The sequence below is a fragment of the Pristiophorus japonicus genome, chromosome 1, assembly GCF_044704955.1.
Source record: "Pristiophorus japonicus isolate sPriJap1 chromosome 1, sPriJap1.hap1, whole genome shotgun sequence".
Lineage (NCBI taxonomy): Eukaryota > Metazoa > Chordata > Chondrichthyes > Pristiophoridae > Pristiophorus > Pristiophorus japonicus.
Genome location: NC_091977.1, coordinates 428,676,034 through 428,696,418, shown reverse-complemented (window position 1 = coordinate 428,696,418; position 20,385 = coordinate 428,676,034). Strand labels below are relative to the sequence as shown.

Below are 20,385 nucleotides of genomic sequence, written 5' to 3'. Positions count from 1 at the left end.
AAGTATGCAGGCAGAGGGGAAATGGGTGACCACCAGACGAAGTAAGAATGCTCGGCAGGTAGTGCAGTAGTCACCCCGTTAGTCCATCTTGTTTTCAAACCGATATTCACTTCTGAGTATCGGTGAGTGCGATGGTGCCTCTGGGGAATGCAGCCAGAGCCAATACCAAGGCACCACGGGTGGCTCTGCTGCACAGCAAGGAGGGATGAAGAATAAAAGAGCCCTAGTGATAGGGGATTCTATAGTTAGGAGAACAGACAGGTGTTTCTGCGGCCGTAGACGTGACCCCCAAATGGTATGGTGCTTCCCTGGTGCCAGGGTCAATGATGTCAGAGTGGACGCAGGGCATTTTGGAGGGAGAGGGTAAACAGCTAGAGGTCGTGGTCCATATCGGGACCAACAACATAGGTAAAAAGAGGGATGCGGTCCAACAGGCAGAATTCAGGGAGTTAGGTAGAAAATTAAAGGGTAGGACCTCAAAGGTAGTAATCTCCGGATTACTACCGATGCCACGTGCTAATGAGTACAATAATAGAAGGATAGAGAGGATGAACATGTGGCTAGAGAGTTGGTATAGGAGGGAGGGCTTTAAATTCTTGAGGCATTGGGACCGCCTCTAGGGGAGATGGGACCTGTTCAAACCGGACGGGTTGCACCTCAATAGCGCCGGGACCAATATCCTCGCAGGGAGTTTTGCTAGTGCTGTTGGGGAGAGCTTAAACTAGCTTGGCAGGGGGATGGGAACCTGAAAACAAATTCAAGAGGAAAGGAAGTAAAGCAGAAATTGGATAGCAAGAATTTAGAAAGCGAATCTGTAAGACAGAGGAAATGAGGCTTAGTAAGTAGTAATCAAGGAAGTCTTCCTGTGCTAAATGGTTATACTTTAATGCAAGGAGTATAGCGAATAAGGCGGATGAGCTAAGAGCACAGGTAGGTACTTGGGAGTATGACATTATAGCCATTGCAGAAACATGGCTGAAAAAGGGGCAGGTTGGCAGATCAATATTCCTGGTTACAGGATTTTTAGACAAGACAGAGAGACGGGTAAAAAGGGCGGGGGTGGGGGCATCGCAGTACTGATTAAAGAAACTATTACAGTGGTGAGGAGGGATGATATGTTAGAGGGATCATCAAATTAAACCATATCAGTCGAATTGAAAAATAAAAAAGGGGCGATCGCACAGCTGGGCGTGTATTATAGACCCCCAAACTGTGGGAGGGAGATAGAGGAGCAAATATATAGGCAAATTGCTGTGAAGTCTAAAAACCATAGGGTAGTAATAGAATGGGATTTTAACTATCCAAATATTGATTGGGACAAATTTAGTATGAAGGGTATAGAGGGTGCAGAATTCTTGAAATGCATTCAAGAGAATTTTTTTAGTCAGTATATAGCAAGCCCAACATGAGAGGGGGCGGTTTTGGATTTAGTTTTGGGGAATGAAGCTGGGCAGGTTGAAGGGGTATTAGTGGGAGAGCACTTGGGTGCCAGTGACCATAATTCAGTCAGATTCAAGTTAGTTACGGATAAGGACAAGGATAGGCCTGGAATAAAAGTCCCAAATTGGGGAAAAGCTAATTTTGTTACGTTAAAGAGTGATTTGGCCACAGTGGACTGGAAACAGCTAATTGTAGGTCAATCAGTGTCGGAATAGTGGGAGGCATTCAATGAGGAGATCCGGAAGATTCAGGCTAATCATGTGCCCTTAAAGAAAAAGGGTGGGGATGATAATTCTAGGGCCCCCTAGATGTCTAGGGACTTTCAGGGGAGGATAAAGAAAAAAGGGGAAGTTTATCATCAAGGCTGGGAACTCAACATCCAGTGGTATTCAACATTTAGGAAGGATAGACAAAGGAAAAGGAGGCAGGGTGGCATTGCTGGTTAAAGAGGAAATTAATGCAATAATAAGAAAGGACATTAGCCTGGATGATGTGGAATCGGTATGGGTGGAGCTGTGGAATACCAAGGGGCAGAAAACGCTAGTGGGAGTTGTGTACAGACTACCAAACAGTAGTAGTAAGGTTGGGGACAGCAACAAACAAGAAATAAGGGATGCATGCAATAAAGGTACAGCAGTTATCATGGGTGACTTTAATCTGCATATTGATTGGGTGAACCAAACTGGTAGCAATGCGGTGGAAGAGGATTTCCTGGAGTGTATTATGGATGGTTTTCTAGACCAATATGTCGAGGAACCAACCAGGGAGCAAGCCATCCTAGACTGGATGATGTGTAATGGGAAAGGACTAATTAGCAATCTTGTTGTGCGAGACCCCTTAGGGAAGAGTGGCCATAACATAGTAAAATTCTTTGAGGATGGAGAGTGACACAGTTAATTCAGAGACGAGAGTCCTGAACTTAAGGAACGATAACTTTGATAGTTTGAGGCGTGAATTGGCTAGAATAGACTGGTAAATGATACTTAAAGGGTTGACGGTGGATAGGCAATGGCAAACATTTAAAGATCACATGGATGAAGTTCAGCAATTGTACATTCCTGTCTGGAGTAAAAATAAAACTGGGAAGGTGGCTTAACTGTGGCTAACGAGGGAAATTAAGGATAGTGTTAAATCCAAGGAAGAGGCATATAAATTGGCCAGAAAAAGCAGCAAACCTGAGGACTGGGAGAAATTTAGAATTCAGCAGAGGAGGACAAAGGGTTTAATTAGGAGGGGGAAAATAGAGTACGAGAAGAAGCTTGCCGGGAACATAAAAACTGACTGCAAAAGCTTCTATAGATATGTGAAGAGAAAAAGATTAGTGATGACAAACGTAGGTCCCTTGCAGTCGGATTCAGGTGAATTTATAATAGAAACATAGAAAATAGGTGCAGGAGTAGGCCACTCGGCCCTTCGAGCCTGCACCGCCATTCAATGAGTTCATGGCTGAACATGCAACTTCAGTACCCCATTCCTGCTTTCTCGCCATACCCCTTGATCCCCCTAGTAGTAAGGACTATATCTAACTCCTTTTTGAATATATTTAGTGAATTGGCCTCAACAATTTCCTGTGGTAGAGAATTCCACAGGTTCACCACTCTCTGGGTGAAGAAGTTTCTCCCCATCTCGGCCCTAAATGGCTTACCCCTTATCTTTAGACTGTGACCCCTAGTTCTGGACTTCCCCAACATTGGGAAAATTCTTCCTGCATCTAACCTGTCTAAACCCGTCAGAATTTTAAACGTTTCTATGAGATCCCCTCTCATTCCTCTGAACTCCAGTGAACACAAGCCCAGTTGACCCAGTCCTTCTTGATATGTCAGTCCCGCCATCCCGGGAATCAGTCTGGCGAACCTTCGCTGCACTCCCTCAATAGCAAGAATGTCCCTCCTCAAGTTAGCAGAACAAAACTGTACACAATACTCCAGGTGTGGCCCCACCAAGGCCCTGCACAACTGTAGCAACACCTCCCTGTCCCTGTACTCAAATCCCCTCGCTATGAAGGCCAACATGCCATTTGCTTTCTTAACCGCCTGTTGTACCTGCATGCCAACCTTCAATGACTGATGTACCATGACACCCAGGTCTCGTTGCACCTCCCCTTTTCCTAATCTGTCACCATTCAGATAATAGTCTGTCTCTCTGTTTTTACCACCAAAGTGGATAACCTCACATTTATCCACATTATACTTCATCTGCCATGCATTTTCCCACTCACCTAACCTATTCAAGACCTTGGAGTGCTTGTCCACAGATTCGGGAAAGTAGCAGGCCAGGTGGATAAGGTAGTTAAGAAAGCATACGGAATGCCTGCCCCCATTGGCCAAGGCATATAATGGGGAACAAAGAAATGGCAGACCAATTGAACAAATTCTTTGGTTCTGTCTTCATTAAGGAAGACACAAATAACTTTCCGGAAGTACTAGGGGACTGAGGGTCTAGTGAAAATGAGGAACTGAAGGATATCTATATTAGGCAGGACATTGTGTTTGGGAAATTGATGAGATTGAAGGCCGCTAATTCCCCAGGGCCTGATAGTCTGCATCCCAGAGTACTTAAGGAAGTGGCCCTAGAAATAGTGGATGCATTGGTGATCATTTTCCAACAGTCTATCGACTCGGGATCAGTTCCCATGGACTGGAGGGTAGCTAATGTAACACCACTTTTTAAAAAGGGAGGGAGAAAGAAAGCGGGTAGCCTGATATCAGTGGTGGGGAAAATGTTGGAATCAGTTATTAAGGATGAAATAGCAGTGCATTTGGAAAGCAGTGACAGGATCAGTCCAAGTCAGCATGGATTTATGAAAGGGAAATCATGCTTGACAAATCTTCCTGGAATTATTTGAGGATGTAACTCGTAGAGTGGACAAGAGAGAACCAGTTGATGTGGTGTATTTGGACTTTCAAAAGGCTTTTAACAATGTCCCACACAAGAGATTGGTGTGCAAAATCAAAACACATGGTATTAGGGGTAATATACTGACATGCTTAGAGAATTGGTTGGCAGACAGGAAGCAGAGAGTCGGGATAAACGGGTCCTTTTCAGAACGGCAGGCAGTGACTAGTGGAGTGCCGCAGGGCTCAGTGCTGGGACCCCAGCTCTTTACAATATACATCAATGATTTAGATGAAGGAATTGAGTGTAATATCTCCAAGTTTGCAGATGACACTAAACTTGGTGGCAGTGTGAGCTGTGAGGGAGACGCTAAGAGGCTGCAGGGTGACTTAAACAGGTTAGGTGAGTGGGCAAATGCATGGCAGATGCAATATCGTGTGGATAAATGTGAGGTTATCCACTTTGGGGGCAAAAATGTGAAGACAGAATATTATCTGAATGGCGTCAGATTAGGAAAAGGGAAGGTGCAACAAGACCTGGGTGTCATGGTTCATCAGTCATTGAAAGTTGGCATACAGGTACAGCAGGCGGTAAAGAAGGCAAATGGTATGTTGGCCTTCATAGCTAGGGGGTTTGAGTATAGGAGCAGGGAGGTCTTCTGCAGTTGTACAGGGCCTTGATGAGGCCTCACCTGGAATATTGTGTTCAGTTTTGGTCTCCTAATCTGAGGAAGGACGTTCTTGCTATTGAGAGAGTGCAGCGAAGGTTCACCAGACTGATTCCTGGGATGGCTGGACTGATATATGAGGAGAGACTGGATCAACTGGGCCTTTGCACATTGGAGTTTAGAAGGATGAGAGGGGATCTCATAGAAACATACAAGATTCTGACGGGATGGGACAGGTTGGATGCGGGTAGATTGTTCCCGATGTCCAGAACCAGGGGACACAGTCTAAGGATAAGGAGTAAGCCATTTAGGACTGAGATGAGGAGAAACTTCTTCACTCAGAGAGTTGTTAACCTGTGGAATTCCCGACCTCAGAGATTTGTTGATGCCAGTTCATTGGATATATTCAAGAGGGAGTTAGATATGGCATTACGGCTAAGGGAATCAAGGGGTATGGAGAGAAAGCAGGAAAGGGATACTGAGGGAATGATCAGCCATGATCTTATCGAATGGTGGTGCAGGCTCGAAGGGCCGAATGGCCTACTCCTGCACCTATTTTCTATGTATACCAACGGCTAAATATTATAGAATCTTTAGAAGAATATAGAAAGTTAAGAGGCAAAATTAAAATTGATAAGAGAACACAAAAAATTCTTGGCTAGTAAAATTAAGGAAAACCCAAAGATGTTCTATAAATCTATTAAGAGTAAGAGGGTAACTAAAGAAAGGGTCGGGCCTATTAGATACCATGAAGTAGTCTTTTTGTGGAGGCGGAAGATGTTGGTAAGGTTCTTAATGAATACTTTGCATCTGTTTTCACAAAGGAAAGGGGCAATGCAGATACTGCTGTCGAGGAGGAGTGTAATTTTCTGGACAAAATAGACATAGTGAGAGAGGAAGTATTAAGGAGTTTAGCAGCTTTGAATGTAGATAAGTCCCCATGCCCAGATGAAATGCATCCCAGGCTGTTGAGCAAAGTAAAAGAGGAAATAGCAGAGGCCTTTACCATCATTTTCCAGTCCTCTTTGGATTTGGGCATGATGCCGGAGGATTGGAGGACTGCTTATTAAAGAAGGGAAAAAGGAATATGCCGAGTAATTACAGGCCTGTCAACCTATTCTCAGTGGTGGGAAAATTATTGGAAAAAGTCCTGAAAGGCAGGATAAATCGACACTTGGAAAGGCAAGGATTAATTAGGGACAGTCAGCACAGATTTGTTGGGAAGATTGTGTTTGACTAACCTGATTGAATTTTTTGAGGAGGTAACTAAGAGGGTTGATGAGGGTAGTGCATATGATGTAGTATAAATGGACTTTTAGCAAAGCTTGTGATAAGATTCCACATGGTAGACTGGTTACGAAGGTTAAAGCCCATGGGATCCAGGGCAAAGTGGCAAGTTGGATCCAAAATTGGCTTGGTGGTAGGAAGCAAAGGGTAATGGTTGATGGATGTTTTTGTGACTGGAAGGATGTTTCCAGTGAGGTTCCACAGGGCTCAGTACTGGGTCCCTTGCTTTTTGTGGTATATATCAACGATTTAGTTTTGAATATAGGAAGTATGATTAAGAAGTTTGCAGAATGCTAAAATTGGCTGTGTAGTTGATAATGAAGAGGAACGTCATGGGCTGCAGGAGGATATCAATCTACTGCTCAGGTGGGCAGAGCAGTAGCAAATGGAATTTAATTCCGAGAAGTGTGAGGTAATGCACTTTGGGAGAGCTAATAACGAAAGGGTATACACATTAAACGGTAGGCCACTTAATAGTGTAGATGAACCAAGGGACCTTGGACTGCTTGTCCACAGATCCCTGAAAGTAGCAGGCCAGGTGGTTAAGAAGGCACACGGAATTCTTGCCTTTATTGGCTGAGGCATAGAATATAAGAACACGGAGGTTATGCTTAAATTGTATGATACTTTGGTTAGGCCACAGCTGGAGTGCTGCGTGCAGTTCTGGCCGTATTATAGGAAGGACGTGATTGCACTCGAGAGGGTGCAGAGGAGATTTACTTAGGATGCTGTCTGGAATGGAGAATCTTAGTTATGAGGACAGATTGGATAGGCTGGGTTTGTTCTCATTGGAACAGAGGAGGTTGAGAGGAGACCTCATTGAGGTGTACAAAATATTGAAGGGCCTGGACATAGTGGATAATAAGGGCCTATTTCCATTGGTGGAGGGGTCTACTACAAGGGGGTATATTTTTAAGATAGTTGGTGGAAGGTTTAGAGGGGATTTGAGGGGGGCATCTTTACGCAGAGGGTTGTGGGGATCTGGAACTCACTGCCTGGAAGAGTGGTGGATGCAGAAACCCTCACCACTTTTAAGAGATGGTTAGATGGGCACGTAAAGTGCAATAACCTGCAGGGTTATGGACCGAGAGCTGGTAATTGGGACTCGACTGGATGACCTCTTGTTGGCCAGCGCAGATATGATGGTAAGTACTGCAGGGAATCGAATATGGCCAGGGTGATCTCCTGGACTAGTTTTGATTGCCTGGATGGGTCGGAGAGGAAATTTTCCCAGAATTTTTCCCCTAAATTGGCCTGGGTTTTTATCTGGTTTTTGCCTCTCCCAGGAGATCATATTGCTCTAGTTTTGGGTGGTGGGGGTGTGTGGGGCGGACTGGTTGGGCTGGGTGCTCTTTACCTTTCCGCCATTGTTCATTGTTCATTGTTCATAGGGACTGAATGTAATGTAGCCAAGTTTGCTGACGATACAAAGATGTGAGAAGGACACACAAAATCTGCAAAAGGACATAGACAGGCTAAGTGAGTGGGCAAAAATTTGACAGATGGAGTATAATGTTGGAAAGTGTGAGGTCATGCACTTTGGCAGAAAAAAATCGAAGAGCAAGTTATTATTTAAATGGAGAAAGATTGCAAAATGCCACAGTAGAGCGGGACCTGGGGGTACTTGTGCATGAAACACAGAAGGATAGCATGCAGGTACAGCAAGTGATCAGGAAGGTCAATGGTATCTTGGCCTTTATTGCAAAGGGGATGGAGTATAAAAGCAAGCAAGTCTTGCTACAGCTATATAAGGTATTGGTGAGGCCACACATGGAATACTGCGTGCAGTTTTGGTTTCCATATTTACGAAAGGATATAATTGCTTTGGAGGCAGTTCAGAGAAGGTTCACTCGGTGATTCCGGAGATGAGGGGCTTGACTTATGAGGAAAGGTTGAGTAGGTTGGGCCTCTACTCATTGGAGTTCAGAAAAATGAGAGGTGATCTTATCGAAACGTATAAGATTATGAGGGGGCTTGACAAGGTGGATACAGAGAGGATGTTTCCATTGATGGGGAAGACTAGAACTAGAGGGCATAATCTTAGACTAAGGGGCCGCCCATTTAAAACAGAGATGAGGAGAAATTTCTTCTCTGAGGGTTGTAAATCTGTGGAATTCGCTGCCTCAGAGAGCTGCGGAAGCTGGGACATTGAATAAATTTAAGACAGAAATAGACAGTTTCTTAAACAATAAGGGGTTATGGAAAGTGGAGCTGAGTCCATGATCAGATCAGCCATGATCTTATTGAATGGCGGAGCAGGCTCAACGGGCCATATGGCCTACTCCTGCTCCTATTTCTTATGTTCTTATGTTCAGGGCTGCTGACCGAGGGCAGTGCGACTCTTTGTCGGCCGGCGTGGACACGATAGGCCGAAATGGCCTCCTTCTGCGCTGTAAATGTCTATGTTTTCCCTCGTCTCCTCCCGATCTCTCCCACCTCGCTCTTTCCCTCCCGATCTCTCCCTCCAATCTCTTCCCCTGCCCTCCTCCCACCAATCCAATCTTCTCCAGGGTCTTCTCCCACGGAGCAGAGCACAGCCTGGCTCACGCTGTACGGCAACTGCAACTGTGGGGTACTACGCGTGCGCGACCGGACTTCGTGGTAGTGCGCATCCGCAGATTTCGGGACAGACAAAACTATTATTCGAATAGATTGCATGCTCACCGTCCAAAGAGGCCTACTTATAGAGGGCATAGAGGAGGAAGGTGTGCATGGCAAACCAGCATCAGCAGTAAAAGGATGCTGATGACCCTTCAGTACTAGCTTCAGGAGTCATCTGCAACTAGGAAGCTTGATTAACTTGTTCTTGGTCCTTATAACTCAGAAATCTGAGATATTAGAATAAAACATATTTAAAGCTGATTGGTATTTTTGTACTAATTTGAGTAATTCGTAAATATTTTTACATATTTTTCTATTTTTGGAATCAGCAAACTTTGTCCAACTGGGACTGAAATTTACATTGACTCTCGATTGTCTATTTGAACTTTTCTGTTCATCACATTTAAGGTGGTTTCCTCAACTCTTTTTCCAATAGCATTCTTTTTGAAAGGGTGCTCTGTCATCCAGCAGCTTAGGGTGGAATTCTTTTGTGGATTATTCCTTATCCTAGTTTGTTAAACAGGAATAACGTGTTTGGATGAGACAATACACCAAGGCCTGATCTGCCTGTTCAGATATATGTAAAATATCCCTTGGCACTATTCGAAGAAGAGCAGGAGAATTCTTCCTTTCTCAATCAACATTCCCCTTCAACCGTCACCACCAAACCAATTAATTGGTCATTTATCACACTGATGTTTGTGGTACCTTGCTGTGTACAAATTGGTTATGATATATGCCTCCACTCAAAATAATTAATTGGCTATGAAGGGCTTTGGGATCTCCTGAGGATGTGAAAGCAGTATATAAATGCAAACTTTTCTTTCTTAAAGTCTGGTAAATGTAGAAGAAAAATTTAAAACATGTTGTCAGGACATGTTTTTTGCTTACTAAAATTAACACTGGTGTTATTGTATAAGTAAAACCCAGTTTAAGATTTGTGTTTTGATCTGGCTTGCATTTTATCTCTCAGGTCTTCAGGACTCTTCAGTCTGATTGAAAGTCTGTGGCCTCCATTGGTTCCTCCAAAAGTCCATGGCCAAAGCCAAGGCAGCCAAGAGGTAATGCTAATATCTAGAAACATGGCTGCATATTTAACCGACACGTATTTACTGGGGAAATCTTTTGGGTTTATTTGCTCATATAAGTGAGGGATGTCATATTTATTGAAGACAATACTGTAGCTTCTCGAAAGGATCTCAATTTAAGATGGTGCAAAACAGGTAACGTATGTCAGATGTGGATTCTCTTAAAATAACAGAACAAGGTTTATTTACAACAATTGCATAGTTTTTCCTTCACTAAAATGCTTCAGACTAGACACATAAGAGTGTCCAAACTCACAGCATAAGTGAAGGAAGGGAAAAAGGCTTCTCCTTCAGTGGGCCTAGTTAATAGGCTGTCTCACAGACCCGCCTCTATGTTTAAGAATAGGCAGCCGGCAGATTTGCAGTTAAAAACCGATGGGAGGGATTTTTAATACTTCTCACTTTCACTTCTGCAAACATTGGAGCCAAATGTCAGATTCCAGCAGCAATGAAAGGGTTGCTCACTCCCAGTTCATTGCTGCCATTTTTTCTTGCGCGCTGCAGCTACCGCGAACTTAAATTCTGTGGCAGGGTTTAGTTGTTGAGGCCAGGAAAAAAACAAATAAGGATGGCCATACGTCAAAAAGAGGGCCACCCAGAACCAAAATTCTTTATGTCCCAAAAGCCTGCCCCTAAGTGCCTGTTGTCGATAGCTACTCAGGTATTCAAGTTGCATAATTGGGAGGTCCTTCTCATTTACATAAGTTTTGGGATACTGTGTTTATGTTTGGGCTTCTTGTGCACTACACGGTGGCTAGCTGCATTTTGTCGCACTAACAGTCTTGGATGAGTTGTAGAGCTGGAGCTTCCAAGCCAGATAATACAGGTAGCGGGTCTGCCCACCATCACATTATCAGCCCCATGGTATGTAAATTATGTTGAATATCATTTTGCTTCCCGAGTAGTATCATTGTAATGAAATAGTGTTTGGCTCTTATCCATTTCCAAATAAATTCATGATCCCAAATGTATTTCATGATTGCACTGTTATTTTATCTCCAAATCTGCTTTGGAATCTGCAGAGAGTAATACGGCATCTAATGCAAGCTCATAATAATGTGAGACTACCTCCTGTGATTGTTCTCACACTGCTTAGCTTTAGATTGAAACCGAACCCCAGAGTTACATTGCTGCTTTTGTTCTGATGTGAATTCAAAAGCACTTTGTATCATTAGTAAAACGGTAGTATAACTGCTGCTTAGGAAAGGTTAAGTACGTTTTCTGGTTTCATCTGACATTTAACTGATGATTTTTCTACAACTTTAAGTAATATGGATCAGGATACTTGTTCTGGAGTCCTTTTTCTGGTTTGATACACACGGTCAAATGCAAGTTTGACCAGAGTATATCCTGTAGAGACTATGAAGTATTTGTATGCCTTCTTAATCACCTTATCTACCTGGCCTTGCTACCTTCAGGGATCTGTAGATATGCACTCCAAGGTCCCTTTGTTCCTCTACACTTCGAAACATAGAAACATAGAAAATAGGTGCAGGAGTAGGCCATTTGGCCCTTCGAGCCTGCACCACCATTCAATATGATCATGGCTGATCATGCAACTTTAATACCCCATTCCTGCTTTCTCTCCATACCCCTTGATCCCTTTAGCCATAAGGGCCACATCTAACTCCCTTTTGAATATATCTAACGAACTGGCCTCAACAACTTTCTGTGGTACAGAATTCCACAGGTTCACAATTCTCTGAGTGAAGAAATTTCTCCTCATCTCAGTCCTAAATGGCTTACCCCTTATCCTTAGACTGTGACCCCTGGTTCTCAGTGTCCTACCATTTAATGTGTATTCCCTTGCCTTGTTAACCCTCCCCAAGTGCATTACCTCACACTTCTCCGGATTGAATTCCATTTGCCAATTTTCTGCCCACCAGACCAGCCCATTGATATCTTCCTGCAGTCTACAGCATTCTTCTTCATTATCAACCACACAACCAATTTTTGTATCATCTATAAACTTATTAATCATTGCCCCTACATCCAAGTCTAAATCATTGATATATTCCACAAAAAGCAAGGGACCTAGTACTGAGCCCTGCGGAACCCCACTGGAAACAACCTTCCAGTCATAAAAACACCCATCACCTATTACTCTTTGCTTCCTGCCTCTGACCCAACTTGCCACTTTGCCTTGGATCCCATGGACTTTTACCTTTGTGACCAGTCTGCCATGTGGGACCTTATCAAAAGCCTTGCTAAAATCCACATACACTACATCAAACGCACTACCCCCATCGACCCTCCTTGTTACCTCCTCAAAAAATTCAATCAAATTAGTCAGACTTGACCTTCCCATAATAAATCCATACTGACTGTCCCCAATTTAATCTGTGTCTTTCCAAATGAAGATCATCTAACTCTATCAGCATAACCGTCTATTCCCTTCTCCCGTGTATGCTTATCTAGCCTCTCTTTAAATGCATCTCTTACTCACCTCAACCACTCCCCGTGGTAGTGAGTTCCACATTCTCCCCACTCTCTGTGTAAAGAAAACTTTATATAGCACCTAATCACCGTCCTGACCTGTGTGAGAACACCACCGCAGGTCGCGGCTATAAATAGAGCTGGAGCGCCGGGCCCTGGAACATTGTGGGTGAAGGTGCGGCGAATGAGGATACGGGGCCCAGAAGAGCCGAGGGCCCAGGGGCAGCACGGGCCGACCCACACTGGGATATGTGTGCGCTCTTGGTCCATGCAGCAGAGCAGGTCTCCAGTCGTTCTGGTTCAACTCTTGCCACTCGATAAAGGCCGAGCTCTGTTGAGCCCGTGTAGTGGCTGATGTGGTGACTGTTGGTGACAAAAACACGAAGGCAGAATATTCTCTGAATGGCGGCAGATTAGGAAAAGGGGAGGTGCAACGAGACCTGGGTGTCATGGTTCATCAGTCATTGAAAGTTGGCATGCAGGTACAGCAGGTGGTGAAGAAGGCAAATGGTATTTTGGCCTTCATAGCTAGGGGATTTGAGTATAGGAGCAGGGAGGTCTTACTGCAGTTGTACAGGGCCTTGGTGAGTCCTCACCTGGAATATTGTGTTCAATTTTGGTCTCCTAATCTGAGGAAGGACGTTCTTGCTATTGAGGGAGTGCAGCGAAGGTTCACCAGACTGATTCCCGGGATGGCAGGACTGACATATGAGGAGAGACTGGATCGATTGGGCCTTTATACATTGGAGTTTAGAAGGATGGGAGGGGATCTCATAGAAACATATAAAATTCTGACAGGACTGGACAGGTTAGATGCAGGAAGAATGTTCCCAATGTTAGGGAAGTCCAAAACCAGGGGACACAGTCTAAGGATAAGGAGTAAGCCATTTAGGACTGAGATGAGGAGAAACTTCTTCACTGAGTGTTGTTATCCTGTGAAATTCTCTACCACAGAGAGTTGTTGATGCCAGTTCATTGGATATATTCAAGAGGGAGTTAGATATGGCCCTTACGGCTAAAGGGATCAAGGGGTATGGAAAGAAAGCAGGAAAGTGGTACTGAGGTGAATGATCAGCCATGATCTTATTGAATGGTGGTGCAGGCTCGAAGGGCCGAATGGCCTACTCCTGCATCTGTTTTCTATGTTTCTATGCAACGGTCACCACACGTTAAAAAAAATCCATGCACAGACATCTTCCACCCCCTCAATTGGAGTTCAGGATTGGAACATCGAGTCCTTCATTGAAACATCTGTGAACTCTTGTGGAAGCAAGTCATCCTTGATCCAGGGACCGCCTATGATGATGATGGATAATAGCAAATAGCAATAATAAAATTAAACTGGCCATCAAAACCTTTGTATAGTGTTTCCCAAGTTATATGCAACAATCTTCACTTTCCTTGTTGAGCCTTTAATTGTTTGATATATTTCTTTGGTGAGCTGATTGATCAGTTGAATTGATTGTTTGGACTGTGTTTAAGATGGTTAATAAAAGTTAAGAAATATTGCATATAATGTAAAAGATAAAATGTTCTAGATTTTTAGAAGAGAAAATGTTGCAAAATGAATTCAGCGCTGTAGCTGAATCTAGATTAAAAGTAATGCTTCTAATACACACGGTGATATTTTTTTTTTCAGCATATAGATTTGTCCACTGATGTGATTCTGCCTGCTCCAAGTTTCTGCTATGTACTTGCCCCTCTTCCAGGGGAGGGGAGAGTAGAGGTGCTTCAGAATGAAAATGTCTCTGACCTCTACCGACCTTCAACCCTGCACAATTTAAAGCATATTCATCAGGTAATTGGCACGTCTGTGAACATATCTAATAATTTAAAACTTCTATGTAAGGCTTGATTCATGTCTTATTTCTGATAACACTGTTTAATCTGTTGATGTTATTTCAATCTATGTGCCTTTGTCTAATTGCAGATCCTTGTATAAATCTTCTAACCTTTTAAAATGAAATTGATGAAGACAGTACATTCTTCATTGTGCCATGAACTAGCAGATCTAGGTTCAAAACCAACCTCTGCTAGAAATTTGCACTCAGGCTTATACCCTCCAGATTTTGACTGGGTCACTAGGCACAGAACTTAGTGAGAATATAGTACTGGACCTAAGGGACTGGTGTACACGTAGGACTCAAAATTGCCCAGGAGTTGCTCCGTTTTTTTTTGGGGAGCAACTTGATTTTTCTGGAGTATCTTAAAAATCCCCATTTTGCACATTCAATTTGCACCAGTGTAAGTGAGTTAGTTAGGATTTTTTTTAGTTTAGTCTAGTTTTTTTCAAAAGGGGACATTACCAGTCACCCACGCCAGTTTAGGCCATTTAGGCCACTTTGGACAGCTAATAGTTACTCCAAACTAACTTAGGCCAGCATATGTGGCCACACAGAAAATCCTTGCGGAGAGTTAAGAAATCAGCGCAGATAGTAGGGTACTAATGACTTGACTAAAGAATGTGACTAGGATCAAACAGCTGTGCAGGACATATGACAAACTTCACAAAGTTAATTTACTATACAACAGAAGCATTCATGGAAGCTTAAACTACAAAAATAAAAAGTAAAGAGACAAAACATATTTAAAGTATTTTCATCAACAGGGTTAAGGAAAGTCTTGAGTAAGCTCATTAAAATTATTGGCTACACAGTTATCACCCCGCCCCCCCGAATTAAAACTCCCCCGGGATCAAAACTTTCCTTCTGCCCCCCTACCCCAGCCCCGGATCAACCCATCCCCCGATCACAATTCTTCACTCCCCCGCCCCCGATCAAAACTCTCCCCGCACCAACCTGTTTGTTGTAGCCTTAGCCCGGGAAGGCAGCGGGCCGGCCTGTGCGGCAGGCCACTCGGCCCGGGATGGGGTGGGACGTCGCGTCGGGTCCTACGCTGCAGCACGCATCATCATCATCGGCAGGAGCTACTGCGCATGTGTGAATGCTTCAGTGCGCATGCGGAGAGCTGCCGGCACTGTTTTTTGCGCAGGGCCCTAGCTCCGCCCCCTAATCAACAGATCACGCCGCGCCAAGCCATGGGAGAGGCCACAGAGCGGCCAGAATCCGGAGACAACTTTTTGGTGCCATTTTCAGCCCCAAAGCCAGCGCATCTCTGGTGAGTGCGCCGAAAAACGGGTGGGCCAATTTTGAGCCCATAGTAACTACAGATCTCTCTGCCTCAGCCAAGAATCGCTTTCTATCACCTGTGTCCTTTCAGTCAAGGAGGGTTGCCTGAGTGCAGGAAGCATAATAGGGAAGAGGAACCTAAAAGTTACAACAGGAATAAAATACTTGTTACAAATTCAAGATAGTGATTATTTTTATCATTTCACACATCTCGCAATTAATTATGAAGTATCATATCACCATGTAACATGGTACTCAGTAGTATATTCCTCTAGTGAGCTACCACTTAAAATACTATTTTTATTTTAAAAGTGTTTGGACTGGAGCAGTTTTAATTTCCCACCTGTAAATCACCTGTTCCAACCAGAATTATCCCATAATCACTTTTTGGAATATTTGATCATTTTTTTTCCTTCATGAAAAGGATTTTGTGTTTGAGATATGGCGTTGTTATTTTTTTTTCCACTTGATTTTGCACAGGTTTAAAATGAAAGGCCACAAGCTGCAAGCATTCACAATGTGTTATTAAGCCTGATGAGTCACTTTGGAGAAAGTCACAACTCACAGTCTATTTCAAACTGATACAGTGAGGATCTATGTCTCCTCAAAAACCGTTTAGTCAGGATGGCTGGGGCGTTAAGTAATTTGTTGTTTCATTCGAGGTGGTCAGCAAATATTCACACTTGTGAATGGAATCATCCTCACCACCACAAGAAGTCTGTGGAGAAAATACGCCAGGGAGAGAGTATAATTGGTTTGGTTAACAGGTTGGTTCATAACTTCCTGCACGGGAAGATATCTGAGACAGCGCCTTTCTACTTCCTGGAGTTGATATACAGAAAGCAAGACTTGCATTTATAAAGCATCTTTCATGACCACCGGATAGTGCTAAATACTTTACAGCCTTTTTTTGAAGTGTAGTCACACTAGAAATGTAAGAAATGCGATAGCCAATTTGCGCATAGCAAGCTCCCACAAACAGCAATGTGATAATGACCAGATAGCCTGTTTTTGTTATGTTGATTGAGGGATAAATATTGGCCAGGACACCGGGGATATTTCCCCTGCTCTTCTTCGAAATAGTACCTTGGCATCTTTTACGTCCACCCGAGAGGGCAGACGGGGCCTCGGTTTAACCTCCCATCTGAAAGACGGCACCTCTGACAGTGCAGCACTCCCTCAGCATTGCACTGGAGAGTCGGCCTAGATTTATGTGCTCAAGTTCCTGGAGTGGTTCTTGAACCCACAACCTTCTGACTCAGAGCATGCTATCCACTGAGCCACAGCTGACATATTGACATGAAAAAAGGAACCCATGCTTGGGTTCAGTGAGGTTTTGAAAAAGGACTGCAAGACACAGTCTCGGGTCCATAGCTGGAAGCTAAAAATGTAAGAGTTTAGATTTTGCAATTAGAAGTTACCTAGAAAGAAAGGTAATGCCAAAAACAAGTAAGTCCGTCCACAAAAGGGGCAGGGCATTTATCCCCCACCCCACCACCACCACCATTTTTTAATGAGAGAAAGGCAATTGAGTTAAGTAAGTGGGATTTGATTTGACACTTACTCTGTATGTTCACTTGCTGTCTGTGAAATAATGGTCAGGTGAAGGCTTGTTTGGGGAGAGCTCCCTAGGGAGCTGCTATCCCATCCGCCATTGTAAGGGGATAAAATATGGTCACTAAAGTGGATAGTGAATTGATCTGACACATGGTCTAGATTGTAGGACTTATCAGTATTAGGAGGTTCTGAGGAATCAGGAGTTCCTCTGTAGCACGGTAGGGATTGTAATTGACCGATTATATGTAAAACTCGCTTATGTATGTAAAACACGCTTATACACCCGCTTACATTGAGTTAAAAGAGGGAAGCAACAAAGCTTGCTGCGCAGCAAAGCTTGATGGTTAATGAACCATCCGTTGTGTTAACCTTAATACAGACTTACATTCTGAATAACACATCTACCAAGGGCAGTGGAGAGTCAACAGTCTAGAACATAGATTACATCTGAATCTCATGAGAACTAGGACATGTTGGCTATTTTGACTGGAGTTCTCTTGGGAACAGGATAAGAAAGCAGGTGTTTGGGAACAAGATAGCAAACTCTGGGAAGCAAGGTTACATCACACGTCATGAGGAACTGAGGCAAATGACACCACTGAATAACACATTCCAGAAGGGTGACATGTGATAGGAGATCAACAGGTGGGGAAGAACCACTCAGAGCCAGTCTGATAAGAGTCAACAAATCAATGTAACCGCTGATAGCAGTAGGTCAATTGATGGTTTTGTAGGAGGGTCGCAAACCTCAGACAATGTATAACTGTCGCTGTAGAAACCTCTGTTCTTAGAAGTGTTCATCGGAACCCTTCCCTAGCATGCTTGAATAAAAAACGGTTGAACAGAGGTTTTCGTCTGAGTGATTCCATGGTCGTTATACGAGAGGGCGGGTGTCAATTTCTTATATCGGAGTCCACCTTGAGGAAGAGAAGTCTTCCTTCTACCCCAACAGCCATCTTGGCCACACAATTTCTCATCTGGAAGGAGGAGACCATGCTGGGAGATCTCAGAGATGCAGTAATCGTGACCATCTTTAAAAAAGCGGACACGTCCAACCGCGGCAACTACAGAGGAATCTCCCTCTTATCAGCCAATGGAATGTCATTGCTAGAATCCTCTTCAACCATCTTCTCCCTGTGGCTGAGGAGCTCCTCCCGGAGTCGCAGTGCGGATTTGTCCACTACGAGGTACAACGGACATGATCTTTACAGCGCGACAACTGCAAGAAAAATGCAGGGAACAGCACCAACCCATGTACCTGGCCACCTTTGACCTTACAAAGGCCTTTGACACTGTCCATACCTCGGGAGCCTATTATCAGCCAGGGCAGACATCGACGACGAGGTTCAACACCGCGTCCAGTGCGCCAGCGCAGCCTTCGGCCACCTAAGGAAGAGAGTGTTCGAAGATCAGGCCCTCAAATCTAGCACCAAGCTCATGATCTACAGGGCTGTAGTGATACTCGCCCTTCTGCATGGCTCAGAGACGTAGACCATATACAATAGACACCTCAAATCACTGGAGAAATATCACCAACGATGTCTCCGCAAGATCCTGCAAATCTCCTGGGAGGACAGACACACCAACGTTAGCATCCTCGATCAGGCCAACATCCCCAGCATCGAAGCACTGACCGCGCTAGGCCGGCTCCATTGGGCGGGCCACATTGCCCGCATTCCTGCCACAAGACTCCCAAAGCAAGCGCTCTACTCAGAACTCCTACAAGGCAAGCAAGCCCCAGGTGGGCAGAGGAAACATTTGAAGGACACCCTCAAAGCCTGCTTGATAAAATGCAATATCCCCGACACCTGGGAGTCCCTGGCCAAAGACCGCCCTAAGTGGAGGAAGAGCATCCGGGAGGGCACTGAGCATCTCGAGTCTCGTCGCCGAGAGCATGCAGAAAACAAGCGCAGGCAGCAGAAGGAACGTGCGGCAAACCTGTCCCTTTCCTTTGGCAATTGTCTGTCCCACCTGTGACACAGACTGTAATTCCCATATTGGACTGTTCAGTCACCTAGGAACTCACTTTTAAAGTGGAAGTCTTCTTCGATTTCAAGGGACTGCCTATCATGATGATGAAATAATGCAGTTTAACAATTCCTATCTGACCTTATCTCACAAGATGCTTCAGTCACTTTTGGAAAAATCAGAGAAACGCAAATGATGACATGTGCAAAAGACACACGTCCGGATTTTCCATTCCCCTTCATTAGCCTTGTAAAAGGCCCCGCAAGTTCAAGGTTTCCACATGCATGAAAACCTGGAACTTGTGATCTGTTAAGGTGCGCCTTGACAGATCATCCGGACCAATCCAAAAAACACTTTCTCTGACGCAGAGTTGGACTATTTGCCCAACTACTGCGCAGCAAATGCCCACGAAACCCTTACACCTGGTAAAAGCTGGCATTGGGGCTGCTTTCACCTGTATAAGGGTTAATATAAATGTTAAATTAAAAATTTTAAAGTATCACGCATAAACATTAAAAATTAGTTTATGGAAATTTTGGTCATGATTAAAATGTTTAAAATTATTTTTCAAAAAATTTAATTTTTATTTTAAATGTTTCAATAAAAGGACTTTTAAGTAAATTTGAAAATGGGAACATTTATTTTTATTCCAGTTGTGTAAATTATTTGGGGATTCCTCATGCTTATAGGGATTTTGTCCATAAGCATATGAGAAATCCTCCTTTCTGATGGGAGAACCTGGCCGATGTGATCCCAGGGATGCTTCAGAACCACCTGCGTTCCTGGGATCCGTGGGCCTTTACGCAGGCATACACTTGCAGGCCCAAGACCTGAAGTCTCCGAAGCCCGGGAGCCAGCAGGTAGGTGAGGAATTTTTTATCGGGTCGGAGGCGTACACCGAAGCTACACCTCCGACTGCAAATTCCGGCCCACAATCTCCAGTTCTGATCAAAGTATGGTCCCGTTGTTCCACCCTGGGTTATGTGGTTGTATAATGGGTAGTTGGGACACACAGTTAAACATAAAAGAAAAATACTTTCATTTACACAGCACCTTTACAACTTCAGGATACCCCAAAGTGCTTTACTATAATTGAATTACTTTTAAGCGTAATCACTTTTGTAATGTAGGAAACACAAGATGCCCAGACCGCTTCTGGCACCACCAAGAGAATATCTAAGGCAGACCTGAAATGTGTAACACACATCATAATTTTAGTATAGCTCAATGGTATTTTTAAAATATAAATAAAACGGATTAGGATTGTATAAAAATTGGATTCAGTTGCTGGAAAATGGTATAGGTAAGCATTACAACAATTCCTTTATTTAAAATAAATCTTTTAGCCAAAGTTAAACTATATGGTTGTTTGTAAGAA

The 20,385-nt window shown here is 43.8% G+C and overlaps 1 protein-coding gene across 1 annotated transcript in view; it reads left to right on the top strand.

Annotated features, from left to right (window-relative positions):
• spidr (scaffold protein involved in DNA repair) overlaps nucleotides 1–20,385 on the top strand; it is a 451,063-nt gene that overhangs the window by 341,652 nt on the left and 89,026 nt on the right. The window contains exons 12-13 of the mRNA XM_070892572.1: nucleotides 9,804–9,891; nucleotides 13,994–14,152. Of these exons, the coding sequence (XP_070748673.1) occupies nucleotides 9,804–9,891; nucleotides 13,994–14,152 (247 nt within the window). The remainder of the gene's footprint in view (nucleotides 1–9,803; nucleotides 9,892–13,993; nucleotides 14,153–20,385) is intronic.